The 19,575-nt window shown below is 45.9% G+C and overlaps 2 protein-coding genes across 5 annotated transcripts in view; one reads left to right on the top strand and one right to left on the bottom strand.

Moving 5' to 3' along the window:
• Positions 1-17,226, bottom strand: part of TLE1 (TLE family member 1, transcriptional corepressor) — an 81,310-nt gene extending 64,084 nt beyond the window's left edge. For all 4 annotated transcript variants that reach the window (XM_032476224.1, XM_032476225.1, XM_032476226.1 and 1 more), the window contains exons 1-4: positions 17,088-17,226; positions 16,192-16,292; positions 14,666-14,729; positions 14,506-14,550 (exon numbers count right to left, since the gene is read on the bottom strand). In XM_032476224.1, the coding sequence (XP_032332115.1) occupies positions 14,506-14,550; positions 14,666-14,729; positions 16,192-16,292; positions 17,088-17,111 (234 nt within the window). In that variant the 5' untranslated portion in view covers positions 17,112-17,226. The remainder of the gene's footprint in view (positions 1-14,505; positions 14,551-14,665; positions 14,730-16,191; positions 16,293-17,087) is intronic.
• A 1,396-nt stretch (positions 17,227-18,622) lies between these two features.
• The window catches only part of LOC106729120 (spermatogenesis-associated protein 31D4-like), a 154,161-nt gene continuing 153,208 nt past the window's right edge, over positions 18,623-19,575 (top strand). Inside the window, 1 exon segment of the mRNA XM_032476223.1 lies at positions 18,623-18,858. The gene's annotated coding sequence lies outside the window, so the exon portion shown is untranslated.

The following is a 19,575-nucleotide window of genomic DNA, read 5'->3' as shown; positions in this document are numbered from 1 at the left end:
TTCAGTAGCAGGATCAGTGGGAGGAAGAGCTGGCTCCATCATCATGGTCTGAAGGGTCAAATTACAATTACGAAAATAAAGTATGCCTATGTAAAGACAAAGACTGCGCAAGTCAGGTCGCCTCTGAAAACCCGGTTTACAACCATAGTCTTTACTCAAAACTTGGGATGTTATTTTCCTTGCAATAACATTTAAACCATTCCTTTTCTCATCATAGCAACCAGTTGCTATGACCTCCTTTGGCTGGCACTGATCTCCAAAGGTCTGCGTCCCTATGTCCCTGCCTTTCAGGGCAAAGCAAATGTCCAGTGCACACAACTATAAAGCACCAATCTAACACTGGCTTTAGCATTTCTCATCGCCCTCCCCCCCCCACATCTTGTTTAGAGATCACTGGATAAGCAGTTTGGTATGAATGTTTCCCTAACAGGTTGGATCTTTAGCCAATCTAGAGAGTGGGAAAGGAATTTCCTGCCTAAGGTGACCACAGGACAGTGGTTCCCTAATTTTAAAAACAGGCCTCAGAGGAAGGACCCACACACATGAATGACAGCTGCCACTCTTCTTCCAGAGCGCCTAGGCCATCAAAGCCAGGTGGCATGACAGCAGAATGGCCCCAAGTAGAGAGGTGTGTGTACGTGTGTGTGCGTGCGCACACGCACACGTGCAATGGTAAAGCCATCTGAACCCCAAAGTCAGTCTCAGTTGGGAAGCCCCACCCCTGGGCCTCCCTCCTCACAGGCTGAGCTGCAGGAGAGGCGGTCCTTTGGGAAGGAAGACAAGGTTCCTGGCACTGCCAGCTGAAACCTGGGATTCTCTTTTCAATCAACATCATGTGCCAAGAAACCTGCGAAGCTCCACAATGCAATTTACCCCCAGAATGGCCAGAAGATGAATTTTAAGGCAGGGGCCCTGTTACCCACTGCGAGTGGGAACACAGTGCTCCACTGAACCCAGACAGCGCCAGCGGGGCATTAGAAGTTGGGAGCCACTGAGGTAGAAAAAGGACCTGTGTACAGTCAACAGTTGAGAAAAAAATTTTTTTTTGCAAAAGCATTCTTAGGTCATGATTAAAATGAAATCTAGCACGCTGATAAAAATTTTCAGAGCATCTCCTTTTGGAAAAAGCCTTTAAGTATTTACAAGATGGTAAGAAACAGATCCTAGATGACAGACTTCACTAGTGCATTTGAGAGTCATAGAATACTAACTCAGCTGTACAGGTGGAGGCAAACAGAAATACTATTTTAAATACAAATAAATTAACTCTTTAAAAAAAATAACCAAAACCAAAAATACCTGATCATCACATCACAATACACTCCAGAGAGATACCTAAGCAAGAGAAAATAATCACCATTTCTCCAACAATCAAGCTCTTTCAGGGGAAAAAAGTGTGCTGTATGAGGATAATTTATTCAGGGTTACAAGAACTGACCACAAATCTATATAATAAAAGCTATTTAAGGAAAAGCTGCCTTGTGACCAAGTCATATCAAATTGTAATTTTAAAATGCTGCAGTATTAAAATGTGTTGTCCAAGATGTACTGGGGAAGCATTAAATAAAAAGGGAGAAGGAACATTGGGGTCATGGAAGTGAGGACAATTTATAAACCAGGGGCCACCAGAAGATACCACTCCTATCATTCACCAGTTATTTTACAAGTGGACAAATCAATTTATGTGCTCTTGTGTGTTTTTAGAAAGCATCCCAGATACTCTTCCATTAATTATGTGGGTTCAGGACATGTCAATTCTTGTTTCCCAGAGCACGAGAAACCAAATTTAACCCACGTATTCTGTTACACTGGTCTGCACTAGCATGGTTCCCACAGGGCCGGGCTGGCTCAATAAAGCCGAGCTCCTTCTGGAAGAACAGAATAGACTTCCTGCCATTTGGACTGTGAAACACAGTAATCCACCAGGGAATAAAGGTCAATGTTGCACTTTTGGTCATTACTGAATCATTTGAGATGATCTGCGGTGAGGATGAGAGGAAAATCGAAGGCTGTGAGAACGCTGCAAATGGCTTGACCTCAGACCAATTTCCATCTCCATCTGTCTAATAGACGTGTGGATAAAAAGCCTCCCTCCTTCTGGGCTACTCGGCTGTTTTCAAATCCGTGGCACAAGCCAGGAGCCAGTTAAACAATACATTAATAAGGGGAAAGAAACTTCTAAGCCCCAGACTGACACTTACTCAGGTTTTAGGTCATCAGCTCAAGTTTGGGAAGCAATTTTCCAGTCTGCCAGCAGTACCACAAAGTAGAAATTTTAACAAAGACAGAGAATCATCTGCAGTGCAGGGGCATGTGCCAAAAATCTCCTTATTTGTACATGCAAATATATGCATGCTTACACCTCCACCCCACACCAGAAGACATCCACACGATTTCGATTACATCTGCTCACACACACACAAAGGGGAACAGCAGTACCAGAAACTCTGTGCTGCTATGAAATGTCTTTTTTTTTTTTCCAAGTGTCCCATTAATGCTGCTTAATCATTATTAAGGCATTTCAATCCTTAAATACAAACTATGTCTGGGAATCCAGAGCCCCATTATCATTTAAATCATGGACTAAATGTTAGTATCCTGACTTTATACTGATGCTCCCCTGTACTGGTTAGGCTGAGCTCCTTTTTGAAGGTAACGCTGTGCCACATATAAGTTTAGGCCCCCACAGTATATCAATGTCAAACAACATCGTGTCAAGCTAAGATTCAATTCAGGTAAGTGCCACTGCCAAATTTTCTTGTTCCCAGACGGGCTTTAGGATTATTTTATTGCTTAAAATTTAATTTGTTCCAACTCGTGTCTCCATGACAACGTTGGCTAACCCTGCAAATCATTTGGGTAATTGGATATCTTATCTTTCTATTGCTCTCAAATCGAATGATTCTGCTAGAATTGTAACAGCCAATCAAATTTACAGTCCTCCTGAGTAATAGACTTGGAAAAGTAGCCACATTCATCTCCTCTTTACAGCCATATTAACCAGGATGCGACACACAGTAGAATCTGGTCTTCCAACTATACTCCAAATTATGAGTGGTGTCAATACTAATATTCTCACAGTGCAAAGTCTACTCAAAAACTCCTTCTCTTTTATATTATTTTAATTTGAGAAGCAAAAATTGGTGCTCATTCCATACAAACCTTCAGAAATTTCAGTATTTTGAGGGAAATTGACAAGAGTCATTCCACACACTAGTCAGAAAAAAAAATAACAATAAAATAAACATCACAGCTTCCGGGAGGTATATGACCTTGTGATAAAATCATGACCGAAACAATGGCTGCCCTAGGTGATGGTAGTGCACCGACACTGATCTGTCTGGGGCTCGTCAGATGAGTAAGCCACATCTGATACATTAGTCAAGAAATAAGAATGAATCAAGATTTAACATCCAGTTCAAAAATCTCTGTACCCTTAGAGAAATCCACAGTCAAAACGTGACACCCCTCTTACATATTTCATTTAATTCATGAACATCACAGCATCCGAGGTAGTCAATTCTGGAATATAGACTTCTCGTAAGATTGAGAAGTCAGCCGTTTCGCGCTTGAGCTAGTGGCATGGTTCTGGCCTTTGGTCAGCTAAAAAGCACAGAAGCTGGACACATTTCAGCAGTCCAATTCCAATCTTCTCGGTAGCTGTGCAGGGAGATTGGCTCTGTGGGAGCTTGAGGCCCCCGCACTGTAAGAGAGCCAGCCGGCTTACAAATGGAAAAGGCTCGGAACCCAGGCCAACTGGCAGGCGGAGGGGGTTGTCAAGAACCTCGTGCTTCCCCTACAGCCACTCAGAGGACTGACTTCAGGACCGCTTCTCAAGCTGAACACAAAGAGACAGCAACGTGGAGCTTCTCAGCACACCGAGGTCAGCAGGTGGCAGAGCTTTGCAGCAAGTGTGGGAGCAGGTCCTGGCACAGTTCCTCTGAGCTGTGCCCTCTTTTTTCCCAAATGCTTGCAAGAAGTTGCTGCTGCATCATACTTGGTACTAGGAGTCAACAGCCTAAATTTCCAGTACGTCCAATCCCAACGGCCCTGCTTCTCTCCCTCCTCTGGGTTTTTTTTCTTTCCGTCTTTCTCAATATTAGCACATAAGCAGCAGCTGTGAACTGACAGGCCACAAAAATCTCCGGTGGAGTGTATGGGGAATATTGCAACACAACTATCTACTCAAACTTCTGCATGCACTTTACAAGTCTCCATAGCCAAAAGAAAACGTTTCATATGTATGTACATATACATCAACAAGGTGCGTGATTTTTTTCTTTCAATAACAAAGCAACAACCCAGCCTTGTAAATTCACACACACATCCCCCCTCCCTTTTTTTTCCAGGATGACAAAAATCTCTCTTCAACTTCAAAGCTGGATTTTCCACATTACATTAAAAAGAAAAAAAAAAAAATCAGAAACGCACCTCCCATGCTTTATTCTGCCAAAACTCACTTCAATAAAATGAACCAAATCCTCTTTGTTGTTCATCCATTCCCTTAAACGAAAAAAAAACCCAACACAAGGCTATTCTCACTGGTAGTTGTATTAACTACTTAAGACTGTTGCCTTCCAAGGGCACATTTTGCTGTTTGGCTTAAATAAGGCGTCTTAATTCCTCTAGATTCCTTAGACAACAGAGGCTGCCAATAGAGGCTTAAAAAAGAAAAGACAAAAGTTTCCTTTTGCGCCTAAAGATAAATCCTTCTGATCTTAGAAGGAAACAAAAACAAACAAATAACAACAACAAAAAAACCCACATTGTAATGGGGGAAATAATGAAAAAGGAACAATTCCGATACAGGAAGGAAGGAAAATGGGCTTGGAAAAAATAATATGGGAGGATGGCCTAGAATCCCTACAGCCGAGCACGGTTTTAAAGGGATCAATAATAGACTTAGATAACAGATTTTGAGAACAGCTGTCCTGAGAGTGCCCCACGTGCCAGGCTCCTGCACACAGAAACTCACTCAATTCTGCTGACAACCCTATCCAGTAGGTGCTCCTGTCATCCCCTAACCTTCTAGCCCGTTTTTTTCTTTTGCAAGGAGGAATAATTAATATCCGCACAAAAGGAGGCTGGAAGGATTTTCAGAGAGCTCCTACAGCACAATTCCTAGGGTGCGTGGAGCTCAGTGGGTGGGGCTATGACTACTTGCTCTAATGTCTCAAATAAGCTTACTTACTCTACAATAATAAACCCAAGAAGTTGGCTTTTGAAAGCCAAAGAGCTGAAAGAGACAACCGCCTGAGAACGGACGGGCACCTGTAGCTGCAGGCTGCCCAGGCACTGGGAGCCCTTCCTCCCTCCAGGTGGCCCATCCGTTCTTCTCTCCACACCACACCAAGATGCAGATCAATGTCAAGACCCCCTTTCCTAAAGCGAAAGCAACCTTTTTATTTTCACTCACTAATCCTTAGAAGCCTTTCAAATGGCACAAATAAAGGCGGCTGCATTTTGTTCTCTAAATCAATTTTCTCCCCAGCCATCAACTAGATGTTCCTGCACAGAGAAAGAACAGCCCTTCCCTTCTAATTCAAAAATCCATACTGCCATTGCCCTTGCAAACTGCTAAACAAGCAGTATCGGCAAGTCACTTGTGTTCTGTAATATATTTACTGCAAATCCCAATGGCTTGCCTCCTAATGCAGTTTTCTATTGTGTCTGTGCGTGTCAATACACTGGCTGGTCACCCTACTTGTAAGAGGCTCTGCCCGGCTGTTTGCTCAAGGCATCCAGAGGGTGCTGGGGATGGACAAAGGCTGTGCTCCCGGACGCCTCAGCTTTGGAGAGCCTCCTCCACACACTGCAGTCCTCAAAGAGGTTTTGCTTTCTGGTGCTTCACACCCCTGTACCACCCATGGCCCCTGAGGCCAACTTAAATTCTTCACCAGGAGAGTTGCCATCCACACAAAGTTCAAAATCAGACAATGACTTCCTAGTTCCCTACCTATTAACACTAAAGCTGTTTCCCCCAGCGGAGATACACTGATTGCATTTTAGAGGTTCATTATGAAGGTCCAAAAGGTAGGAGGGCTTAGGAAGGGGAACCTGGCTTTTCTGTTTAAGTACAAACCTCTGCTTTCAGCTGAAAAAGCAAACACCTTAACACCATGTAACAGATCACCTAATATAACCACATCAAAAACACAGAGGGCAAGTTTAGGAGAAAAATGTTATAAAACGTTATAAACACCTGTTCAGATGGAATTCTTAAAAAGTACCTGGAGAAACTCCACCTTTCATGTGTTATCAGTCTAAAATGGGATTGGTTGCTAAAGAAAGGACTGAATTATTTATTTATCTTTAGGGAGAGGAAGGCAAAAGCTCTATGCAAGATATGAGACAGGCAGATGGTACAAAATGCTACATTATAGACTCTGGGTATCAAATAGGTGGGCATAATACGGGGTGTTGACTGTACAATTTTTCCTTTTCTGTATATTTGAAATTCTTCATAATAAAACTTGGGGGGGGGGCAAAGGGATTATGTAAAGACTATATGCAAATAATCAATGGCTATAATCATTACTAAGAAACCTGGTGACTAAGTCAAGTTTAATGCCTTGGAAGGAGCTTTGTAATACAACTTATCCACAACCCTATGAGTGGCTGTGGTCATTCTCAGGAGATAAGGGGTGGTTCCCAGGGCAGCGATGCATGTACACACTCAGTACAGACGGAAACCCAGGCATTAGCAACATGCTACTTCTGTTTTCCCTCTTTTTTTTTTTAACTACAAATCAAAACATATTACTATAATGAAACTCCCCATTAAGAAGCCTCAGTGGATATTTAACTATAAATCACTTTTCCAAAAGGAAAATAGCTGAGCAGAAGTGGTTAGATGCCATTAGAACTGTAGTCCTCTAAAACATCTACTGAAGTCAGATTTCATTCTTCATTTCAGACTAAGGACCCATACTTTCGATTCAAGTTTCTAATCTGGACTCCACGGACTTGCTGAAGGATCCTAAGATGTCCACAAACAGCCCAATTGTTTGGCAAAGCTATCTTGGGTATAGAAATGTGTACGACTTGTTGCCAAGCACTTTCACCTGCTCTTCACATAGGTTCAGGACCCAAAGTGACGACCACTGCTCCTCAGAGGGAGTACGTTAAACGTTGCTTTGCAAGTGCCTACTTGAACTCATTGGTAAGAGGGATATAAGTCTCTAACCCAAGCCTCAAGCAGATTGTGACCTAGCTGGAGTGGCCATAAATAAATAAATAAATAAATAAATAAATAAATAAATAAATAAATAAATAAATAAATAATTAACATGAAAAGACTTCATTGCAAAAATCAGTAATGTGCCAGCTTCCTGTCGGAGCAGCCACGGAAGGCCTTGAAGTAAACAGGCAGTGTTGGTATCTGAACTGGACCCTGAAGGATCCTGAGGAAGGCCATTTTGTGAAGTTTGCCCCAAAAAAGCCTGCAGTTTTTATAAAGAAAACAGGAAACACGGAGCATATTTTAGCTATGAAAAATAGGCCCATTTGGCTGGATTCAGGGAAGAGGATTGAGGTGGCCAAGGAAGACTGGCCGGGACAGTGATCAGGGGCAGACACAAAAGGCTGGGAGTGATGAGCAGAAAGATAATTACTGGGGTGGGAAGTCAAAACTAGAAAAAACAGGCATCTCTAGGAGGCCAAAAGACCCACACCTCTAGAGGGATTCTGCATTCATTACCTTCAAGATGCTCCCTTTCAGAGTGAGCGCTCCAAGGGTGCTTAAAATATAGGCTAGTAGGGGTGCCCCAGGGGCCACCCTGGACAAGCCAATGGGGAACACTGAGAACATGAAAACTTTTCTTTTAACCCCTCTACTTAAAATTTTCATTTATTATATACATATACAGCATATTACAGTAATAGATTTACAGAATTTACAAATTCATAAGTAAACAAGTCCAGTGATATGTTTTTAAACTTTTTATTGACAAGCTGCACAAAACACTGCAGACCAATGAGCTAGTTAGATCAGTAACGGCATTAATATCACACCCATAAGTACCACACGTATTTCAGCGGTTTAACACATCACATGATTTGGCCACCCAAGTTCAAACGCAACCAAGTCTCAGAAAATGCTTTTTTAAAATTTTTGCTTTATCAAGTGAATAACGAACATCTAATGAATCTCTACTAGCACGCTGGAAACTGGTGTGCTACCCCTTCCCATGTGCACCTGCCGCACTTAATAGCAATTTTTCTCTATTTGGCAGATGAAAAAATTAATTCAATGTACAGGGTTCTTCTAGCTTGTTTTTGCTTATACCCAAAATAACCATCACCCTACCCCTTTCCGGCTAACATATTTCGTGGTCAAAGAATGACTAAGTAGCAAATAATACTTACTAGGAAAACTAAGAGGATGTGTTCGTTACACCATGTGAGGGAAGAGGGTAAACACTGTTCTCATGGTTTTGATTTTATGTTGCTTCAAAGCAGGCAAACAATGAAAAAACGGTAATTACTAAAAACTTAAATGTAAAATAATGAAATAAAGAGTTGTGTGAAAACATATATTGTTCCATAAAGCTTTGCGTCAACATTTCTTTGAGTTTCATAAAAAGCATTAAGGTGACTCGGTGATCTATAACCTGAGCAATTCTATAATCATCATGGTTTTGGAAATGGTTTTAGAAACCATTTTTTCTTGAACCATGTGAATGGTAATACGTGTATATCTTAATTGATGTTAAAGTATCAGTGGAAACCTTTTTCATTTTTCAGATCAAACCATGCCTCAGAAAAAAATTAGAATTTCTCTCCCACACCTGAGTGCCCATGCCTAGACAGACAGACAGACACACACACACACACACACACACACACACACACACACACACACAGAGGCTCTACTTCAAACACTAAGCCATATTCATGGAACAATCCTACAGCACATTTTTTACTGCAGAAGTCACCGATCCCATGAGTGAGCACTATTTTGAAGCTATAAATGCCTAATCTTATCAAATAAGCCAACCACCCAAAACAGCTATCTAAATTTTAATTAAAAACTATTATACCAAATATTCTGCACTGAAGGTAATAGTTCTGAGAATTTCAGTTTTGAAACATCTGAAGCAACACTAAGCATGAAGGACCAGAAGGGTGGCAGAGGACACAGGGCACGACTGAGTCAATCCAGGCCTTAACGAGAGCTCAGTTTCTCAGTTTCCTCCAATTTAATCCACTCCTGGAGATCCCAACAGTTTAATAATAGAAGAAGCAAAGGCTGAGATCTAGGGAAAGTTAAAATGGTTCCATGAGCCGGTAACTGAATTTATCTGTAAGTATAACTACCACACAAGGTGATTTATTTAAATATTTGCTAAAGGAACAGATTTCCCTTTCTGTGCTTAATAAACACTACTGGAGGAACACCTTAGCTGCTCTGGGCAGACCCCTCAACTGACACACACACGAGCCCTACTTTAGAGCCTGCCTAGTCTAACACCCTTTACAGAGTGGAAAACCAGGGCCCAGGCACTAAGTGAAGCCCTTAAGTAAGTGACCCCAGTGAACTCTATCTTACACCAAGGCAGATTCTACAGGTCACTGCAGCTCCCAGGGGGACATCTCACCTCCATCCTGCCCTCGGGAGACTGCGCAGGACAGCGGGGTGGGGAGGGAGGCTCCCTGACACACCACCTCCCACCCTACTCCCAACCCTGTCAAATCTTGTCCCTACAGAAAATGTTGATATTTTGTTCCTCATGGATTTTTTGGCTTTAATTTTGAACTTTAAAAATACTGTTTATCTTGAGTACTATGTTTTTTGATACCTCACTTAAATTCCATGCCCCAGGCAAGTGCCTCTCTCATCTCACCTAGTTCAGACCCTGGACAGAAACCCGCAGCTAGCCAACCTGTGGGAGGGGTTGCCCAGCTGCGGATGGGGTCGGGAGGGCACCGGTTAAGGAGCGAAGAGTCCACCCCACTTGCTGATAAAAAACAAAGGCTAATCTTGCACCTCGGAATCTAGGCTCTACACACAGGGAGCTTTATCTCTTAACTCCTACTTATCAAGGACAGGCCTGGCTAATGAAATGAAGGGGGTGGCGGACCACTCCAACCTTGATGACAGCTACCTTCTCTGTATTACAAGGTGGAGCTTAACTCTAAAGTGCCTATACTCCAGTTGGTCAGTTGCCTTCTGAGATATTGGCTTAAAAAAATAACCTCAGACTGAGAAACTGTAGACCAAAAACATACATGGCTTAAAAACAGAAAGCGGGGGAGGGTATAGCCCAGTGGTACTGGTACTGGGTTCACTCCCCAGTACCTCCATTAAAAAATATATATATAAACCTAACTACCCCCAAAATTTAAAACAAAAACAAAAACAAAAACAGAAAGAAAGAAACATAGAGACAAACAGTAAGAGTCACATGTAAGGAATCAACCCGCAGGGTGAATCCCTAACAGTTCCACTTTGGCACTTTTAAACACTACTAAAGAACAACTTATTTCTAAAGAGAAGCTTTAAAGCACACATCAAAACTGTGAAATTCACTCCAAAATTGATATGGTCTGAGACACTGCTAGCTGAAATATCACACAGTGTTTGGAAATGCTCAGCTCTCATCTTTTTCTTTTTCTTTTTCTCCTCTCCTTCCCCACCCCACAATCAAGATGGCAGAATACCTTCCTTCCAGAGCTAGTTCTTTCATTTATTTTTAAATTCTCCACCGCCCTGGAGAGCCCCAAGCACTCACTCTGCCTGCTCTTCAGAAGAACACAGGCACAGAAAGGCAAAGCAACTGATCAAACTCACTGCATCGCTGTGTCTCACTCAGGAGTCCTGACAACATCTTTCAAATTTCCTTTGGTTCTTAGACATACTTTAACCTGCAGACAGTACTGCTCAGTTGGTTACAATTTTCTATCTACTACAATTTTCTATCTACCCTTGGCTGTGGCCCCTACAGAGCAGTCAGGACTGCTGATCTTCCTAATTTTCAGAACCTGCGCCTCACCCCAAGGTGTCTTGCAAATCGTGACGTTGGTCAACACAGACAAAGAGGGAGACCAGGAGGGATCGCTAAGCACAGGCCCAAGGGTGATTCCTCACTGGCCTCATTTTCCAATGGCAGCAGAGTAGGTGGGGAGGAGCTGGGGACCAAACGACACAAACTTTAGCTTCAAAAATGCTTGGCCTTGACAAGTCCCACACTCTGAGCAGGTGCCCAAAGTTTCAGGCAGAGCAAAGGAGCTCAGAGGATGAGGCAAATCGCTTTTGAAAACTGCTTAAGTGCTGTACTCAAGTCAGGCCACCAATGACAACTTAAGGCATGGCTTCATCTACCTGCTGAAAAGGTATGCAAATGGCATAAACAAGACTTCTCTAAGTATTTACAGTGCATCTTGTTCCTCAGGTATCAAATGAACTAATATCATGTCACACGACAGAGAAGAAAAACAAAAACAAAACTTTAAATCACACTGCGGAACACACCAGGCATAGCCCTCAAAAACGAAGAGACTCACTTTAACCTGCTAGGTTTTTACGTGCCCTAACACTGGTGGTATCAGAATGGCTCCATATTTCATGAGAAGTCTCCATCTCTATGTATAGAGCTATATAGAATTTATACAACCTATCTGAAAAGAGAAGGACAGCAGGAATCTATAAAGGGCTCACAGAAAAAAAAAAATTGTCGTCTTAATGCTACCATAAAAGATTTAAATATCCATTACCATCCTGATTTCATTGACTTTTCGGTAACCAGCCACAAATGGGAGCAGTGAAAGTCAGAGGCAGGCTTATCAGGAAGTGTTGACACAACATAAACACGGACTGTGGGCACCCAACCAAGTAAGGAAACCACAATTACACCATTCTTGATTTGGACGCACTTCCACTTTAACATTTCCAGACGGAAAAGTCGGTGGTGAGATTTGACAGTGAAATCTCTCAAACTCACTCCTCCGACAAACCCGCTGAAAGGTGGGGAGGAGAGAGGTCGTCACACCGGAGACAAACCTTAACAACGTTGAACGCTCTCTCCACAGAAGGTTTCCCCGTCACTGTTTTTTTTTCAGTAACAAAGATGTTGTCAGAAATGACAATTTTTTGTGTCCCCTGATGATGCCTTGCTAGCATTTGGTTATAAGCCATAAAGCAGGACTAATTTCAGCCTGTCAGGAGTCTCGCTAATGCCCAGTTTCCCCCTAGAGAGAATTCCTGTCAAATCTAATGAGAGCTCCAAAGGCCCTCTCTACAATATAATGAGCACTTAGGCCATGCTGGTGATCAGGCGGCAAAAAGCATCAATTTGAGCCTGGCTACACCCTGGGGGCCAGACGTCACCAGTTTTAATAAGAATTATGATTACTAGCTGCACCAAATGCCTCCTCAGAACTTATTATTAATGTGTGACATTCAGAAGGATGTTTTTCAAATGTAAGGCCACTTTAAACTGAATTACAGCACTGCTCTGCACACCACTCTAGTTAAGGGTCTGTCAGCATTTACAATATAAACTAAATTTCAGGGGGCTTAATGCCCTACTATGAAGAACATGGCATCTCCCAGATTTTCACATTTTTCTGACCCAATTATACACAGCATATTATTAACACACGCTGGCTCATGGACAGACAGTATAGACCCACAAATGCCCAACAGAGTCCAGAAACTCATTAGAAAACCATTTCCACACCGTGGGGTTCCTGACCCACCTCACCCCTTCTTCCTTCTTCCTACTCGATAAAGAAGAGGTCACTCTACCAAGTAACCTACAGGAACCCAGAAGAATTTCACACCTCCCCTCCCCCGTAGCTCCCCCAATAAATCCAGCACCAACACAGAACATCACAGAGAGGTGGCGCACCCCTGTATGGAGTCTGTGAGGTTGTTAAATCCTTTGCGTTTATGAGTTTAAGAGAAAGCTCAATCTCCTCTTACTCTTCCAGAGTATTTATAGCAAAAAAAAAAAAAAGAAAGAAAATTTTTTTTTATGTGCCTTTAGGGTAACTTAAAAAAAAAAGTGACAAGTTAGAACTCTTAGACCAAGTTTATTTGCATAATTCATTTAAATAGCCATAGATCTTCTAGCATAATTACTATCAACAAGTTACAATTGCCTCAATCAGGCACTAGCCATTTAAGCACACAGAAACAAAGGCACAAACCCAACAGAAACTAGGCTACCAACTTTGCAGATCAGAATAAAATCAGCACTTTTAAAGGCCCAAATACAGGGTTAATGAAAGGCCCTGAACTTAACTATCTCCTTCCAAACACCTATCTGAGAACAGATCTAATAATGTACCCGATGATAACTTAACATTATGAAATCTATGATGAATTAAAAATCAAAGAGTGCGGAGTTACAAAAGCAGAATTCAACTCTGAAACACACTTGCTTAATGAAAGTCTTTGAATATAAGGAAGATCTGAAGGCTGAACTAATCAATTTCTCCACTGTGCCCCAGCCGGTCAGCCATGCTGTTTAATTTAATGAAACAAGGGTTTGAGATGAAATAGCACATATACATCAAGTAAGAATTGTATTGTTGCACTTTGAAATGTGTCCAACTGTGCAACTTCATCTGATGATAATTTTTTAAGAGTCAATCGATTTCTAAAAGACTTATTGTACCAGAGTCTTGATGAAAAAGTGAATGTCAGCATATCTCCAGAATACTTACACCATGCCATTAATGCTTTCTTTGGCAGACAATGACTACTCAATCGAGGGTCCTTTGGGCTGAGCAATCATTTAGCTTTTCTTCTCTTACGAGGTCCTTAGTGCCTTGTTCCAGCTCAATACTCTTTTTATACACCATTATAGTAGCCATAAGTGTGAATTTTATGGGAACTTGCAAACTCATAGTCATAGCTGGAGCTTTCCAGTCACTAATCTTTTCATGCTTTTAAAACCACTAGGACTGAAGCGAGTCCCAACATATGCTGTGGTCATAAAAGGATGCTTTTTTCACCTCCAAACCTGCATCAACTGAGACATTTTTCAAAAAGATGTTTCCTAATAAGCCACTAATCCTGAGTGTTGCTTTATGTAGCCCCAAAACAGAGAGAACGCCATAGTCCTATAACTCCACAGTCATATACCTTGTTTAGCTGGAATAAGGAAACTCCTGAATACCCTTCTTTCCCCCACAGGTCCACATTTGTTTCCAAATCTGCACAAAAGCATCAGCTACTCTGAACTTCAGAACTCTATGGGATATCCAGATCTTTCAAGAGGAAAATAAAGTATCCAGGCAGAAAAGTCAAGTCAGAGTCTCAATGCCTATCTGCCTATAAACAGGGCTAGTTTACACTTCAAAAGCACCTCTCACCTAGTAACTCATTCTATAATCCTCAAGAAGCAACCCCTGCTGCAGGATACTCCCACTAATTCGCAGGAAGGGAAACTAAGGCTGAAAAATGGCATATAACCCCCACAACTACTGAGGACAAAGCCAGTATTCTAAGATTGTGACTTATTTCTCATTTCAATTTGAGATTTAACTAAAGCTTACCTGTTTATGCATTTCTATGTTTAATCCATATGACATTTCATAATACTGTGAAAAGAAAAAAGAACCAAACATTTCCGTTAACTCACGTTTTGTAATGCTGAGAACACATATTTGTTAATATTACATGAAAAGGAAAAAAAGCCTAATCTTTGATACCTACCATCACATAGTGCCTCTGCATTTCTGTCTTTTCACTTGCCAGTTTCTCACATTCCAATTTAAGACTACAAAAACAAAACAGGCAACTTAATGTAAACATTATGTCACTTGTTTTAACATCTGCCTCACATATTTGCACTCCAAGTAAAAACACAGACCAATTTGGAAAAGCCATAAACTATCTAGGTAAACACCCAAAAGCTTTGTCCTTGCATTTAATAGGGAAAAGGAATAAGGTGAACGGTACAGGGTATCCACTCCGCAACCATTCTTTTTCTTCTTGGTGCGTACCTGGTGAGATGCCAAGAATGAAAACAATCTGTCAAAACCTCTGATCTACCCAGAAGACTGATTTCTCCTCATGGTCATCTGCTCACTCCTACTTCCTTCTCTGCATCAAAGCTGGCTTCTCTGGACTCCACCAAAATCTGGCCTTTGCATAACCTTCAGTCTCAGATATAGGCTGTATCATCTCTGCCAACTCAAACAGTCTCTAGGTTTGAAAATTGTACTTGTAAACTTACTTCTACAATTGTTGGTCCCTTTTAAAACCTTTGCTTTTTAATTCCCTGCCAAAATATATCATGCGGTTATTGCAATTAAGTGAGCTGAAGTCCTCCCTGCTTGGTCAACACTGTGGGCACGTATGCTTCAAGCTCTAGAGATTATCATCTTCGAGTAGACAAAAGGTCAACAACCAGAAAGCCTCTGACAAAATGAGAAAATTCACACCCAGGCATCTGTGGGCTCTTTTTCAAGCATGACAAAAATAAAAACTGTCATTACACAGTTAGTTATTTCTTAGCTCTAATCAGCTAAGGCTTCATAGAAACAGGGGAGGACATTAACATTTCTGGAAAATATACTGCAGACAGGGTGCTTTACAAGTAGTTTTCATTTATAAATTTTTTGAAGTAGGTCTCATTAGATGAAGAGACTAAAGCTGAGCTAGATATAAATGCAGCTCCAATTCCTTGTCCTACCCCAAAGCAACCCAGAAAGAGGCCAAAGCAGGTGAGATTTCCCCTACACATATCCACCCCACTAACCACCACCAACGATGGGCACAGGGAAAACCAGCTACTCTTCCACAATGGACTTTGCCTCAGAGAACCCAAATCTAGTACGGCCATCAGCGATTTCAACACTGGCTTTGCCTCCCTGAACCTGCACTTCAGAGCTGGGGCATCGATTGAACCAAGATTTCAGCTCAGCCTGTTGCAAAATAAATAAATGAACTGCAAATATTGACAGTTCTCAGGCAACTCCTAAATACACGAAAAAGGGCTCCCTGGAACAGCAGCAAACGGGCAAAAGGGAAACAATGGGAGGAGGAGGAGACAAGAGAAGAGGCGGCCCAGGAAGAGCCGGGAAAGGGGGTAACGTGAATGACAGGTCTTAACTGCGACTCCACACGCCACCGCCTGGACGCAAGCGCTAAGTACAGCCGCCACCGCCAGCGGGATGGGCGACCAAGGGCCGGGCACTGCCGGGGCGACCACTCACCCGGCGCGGCTGGACACGCACCTGTGATACTGCGCCTGCAGGAACTGGAATTCCTCTTTAATCCGGTCCAGGGACTCCGGAATAGTGAACTTGAACGGCTGGCCTGCAGCCTGGTGCGGCGTCTAGGGGCGACCAGCGAGGGGGACCGAGGGACCGGGATGCGGGCGAATGGATAAAGAAGTAATTCAGAGTACGAAAGAGTGGGGGGGAGGGGGACATAAACAAAAAACAAAAAAGTTAGAAGCGGCGGAAAATGGGAGCCCCGAACTCGAGTTTGCGCTTCACTCTGGGAAGAGGGAAGATGGACCCTCTCTAGATCCGAGGCTTCTAAAAAGACTAGGAGCCTCTTCCAGCCTCCAGGGTAGGTCGCGTTAAGTGCGCCCGGGTCACCAGGCTGAAGATACGGGGACTCCCTGGTGACCGCGGAGGACCTGGCCAGGTTGTTGTCTTCGCCCCTCCCCCACGGGGGCGATAATGACCCCGGGGACCAGAGGAGAAAAACAACTCCCTCAGGCTTCCCGTTCCCAGAGTCGCCGGGGCCACCTCCAGGCGCGCCGGAACGGGGGCCTCATTGACATGTAAATAAGCGAGACGAGAAACAAAAGGGGGGCGCCCCACTCGCCTCGGGGAAGGGGGAGAATGTGGCTGCGGGAGAGAAATCGCAGTATCCCCGGGCGCCCCCGCCCACCCAGTCTAGACGTCAAATAGGAGGGCGCCCAGAGGAAAGGGGGGAAATTGAGAGTTTCAGCCCACTCCCCACCCAGGAGAGGAGGGCCCGGGAGCTCCTACGCCTTGCACCCCTGGAGGCCAGGGGCTTGGCCACAACATAGCAGCTACTCATCTCTGTACCGCACAGGAACAGCGCCTAGCCACCCACACTACCCTGCCCCCAACTCAGCCACCCGGCCGCGCCTCACCGGGTGCCGGCTCTGCGGGAACATCGCTCTGGCGGCGGCCGCGGCTCTGTTCCCGGGCAACTCAATTCTCCGCTCAATTTCCAACTTTAATCCCGCCGAGGAAAATTAAGCCGGGAAGCCAGGCAGAAGCAGGGAGCGAGGGGGGCGCGCTGGCCACGCACGCAGGCGCGCTCGGCGGGGCGCACGGGCCACTCGGCGCCCGGCAACTCCTGTGCCCGCCCGTGCGGGCTCCCGCGCTCAGGGCCACATCACGGGGCAGCTCAGGCCCGGCTGCACCAAGAACCCGCGAGGCGCCGCCGGAGCTCGGGAGGATGGAGCGGCGGCTGCGCTCCAACCTGCAGGTCTCGGCCGCCGGGGCGGGGAGGTGGGGGCGCGGTGACTCCCGCCGCGCTCTCCTCGGCGAGCCGCTTGCGCCGCACCCCTCCCGGGCAAACAAATCCAGGCGGGAAGCTCTCCGCTCTTCTCTGTGTCTGCGTCTTCTCCGGGTTTTCCCTGCGACGCCGTCCGCCGGCGAGGTGCAGGTGGCGCGGCGCCCCCGGCTAACCCCACACAAACAAACCTGACGACGTTCACGGCCGACCCCCGCGGGTCTGGGCAGCGCCCACAACCAGGCACTCGCCCGCTCCAGGGAGACAGCGGGGTGCGAGGTCCGGGCTGCGGCGGAGGCTCCGCAGCCTCAACCCGAGCCGAGGGGCGCGGGATGACGACGAGGTGGGGAAAGTGCGGAGGGTGCGCCGGGAGGCGGCTCGGCACGCCCTGTGCGGCCGGCAGTCGGTATTCTCCGCGGTTGCACAAACCCTCCTGGCCTGACACGGCTACTCCGCGGAGGACAGTCCCGCAACCGCGCGCCGCTCCTCGATCCCTGGGCGGATCCGGGGGCCTCGGTCCGCGCGTACTTGCTCCGCACTGCTGGCCCAGCCGCTCCGGACCCTTCCCCCCGAGCCTCTCCGTCGGCCCTCTTTCTTTTCTTCCTTTCGGTTACCTCTACGCAAAGGGCACTCCAGTCCGCTAAAGTTCTCTCACGACCCGGGGAACGACATCCACGAGATGGTGGGGAAAAGCGCAAGAGTGTGTTGTGCCGCTCGGCCTCCCTCCCCAGCGGGCAAACTCCGCGGGCGAGTTCGGAGTAGTCGCGGCGGGGGTTAAGTCGCCGAGGGTCAGTGGAGGTCCCGGCTGGTGGCGCGGGTCCCGCCCGGCCGTGCGAAGGTGGGGGTGGCGTAATCGGCTGCCTCGGGAACGCGGGGCACAGGGTACCCGCTGCCGCCGCTGCTGCTCCTGCAGCCGCCGCTGCCGCCGCCGCCGCCGCCGCCCGCGCCTCTCGCGCCGGTTACATTAACACGCGGTTTCACACTCCGGAGCTAACCAGCGCCGGCCCCGCCCAGCCCTGTGCGGGCGGGGGCCGCGAGCGCGGAGCCGGCGGAGGACGTGGGCCCTGTAGGGCGGAGGGGGAAGCCGAGAGGCCCGCGTTAGCCAATTGCGTGCGCCGCGCCCAACGTGGGGTGCTTACGCGGCGCCTCCCCAGAGCCTATGGCAGCGCGCCTCCGGACTGGCCTTGTCTCTCTCTCTCTCTCTCTCACTCGCCTCCTCACCCACCTCACTCGCTTCCATCTCCGCCGTCTCCCCCGTCTCCCCTCCCACCCAACCCCATCCCTCCTCCGCCAGCCGCGTCCTCCCGGGCTCGATGAGGAACTGTTCATGGAGGAGCTGCGGGACGCCGAAACTAGCCAATGGGAAGCTGCGAGACGCGGAGATTGGCACCGTGGATGGGAAGGTCGGTGGGAAGGAGAGCGGCGGGGCCGGGCTGTCAATCAAAGTAACGTGGGGCTAGGGGAGGGAGCGCGCGGGAGCGCGCGAGCGGGAGGGACCCTTGAGCGTGCAGCCGCCGAAGCTGGGGGCTTGAGTTTGCAAAAATCCTGTCACTTGTTCACTTTTCTCTTTAGTGAAAATCCTCAGATCTCAGTGAAAGTACCTCAGAGACTAGCCGCGTAGTTTCTTATGAGGGAGAAGGGGTGCTTTTTGGTAGTTTGAGTCAAACGCGTCTTTCGGTGCTGGCCCCTTCTTTGATGCTACTCTTTAAAGTGAGGTCACATTCAGAAATTTCTCTGAGGATTGTTTTTCCTTGAGCTGCCTTTTCACGGATATGCTAGAAGGAATGAACTGTGCACTTAGTAGGGAATGCATAAGTGGGCAATCATTGGCTGGCGTAGTACACTATTGGCCTAAGATTAAGCTTTTAATGCCCACGCCCATTTTGCACCCAATGTGGTCGGAATTGGTTTTTATTTTAGGATTTCAAACTACTTTGCAGAAAGATCGGCCTGCCTTGGTTTGGCGGGAAGGATATCCAAGGTGCCGCCAGAGTAAGGCACGCGCGTCCCAGTCACAGACGCGATATTTTTGCCTGCGGCGCGAAATCCCGAGTCCTTCTGAAAAGTCCCTATTTCGCTGTGCTGGGAGGTAGGCGGGCTGTTCAGAGTTTCAGGGGCCT

The sequence above is a fragment of the Camelus ferus genome, unplaced genomic scaffold (assembly GCF_009834535.1).
Source record: "Camelus ferus isolate YT-003-E unplaced genomic scaffold, BCGSAC_Cfer_1.0 contig299, whole genome shotgun sequence".
NCBI lineage: Eukaryota > Metazoa > Chordata > Mammalia > Artiodactyla > Camelidae > Camelus > Camelus ferus.
This window is presented reverse-complemented; position numbering and strand designations above follow the sequence as displayed.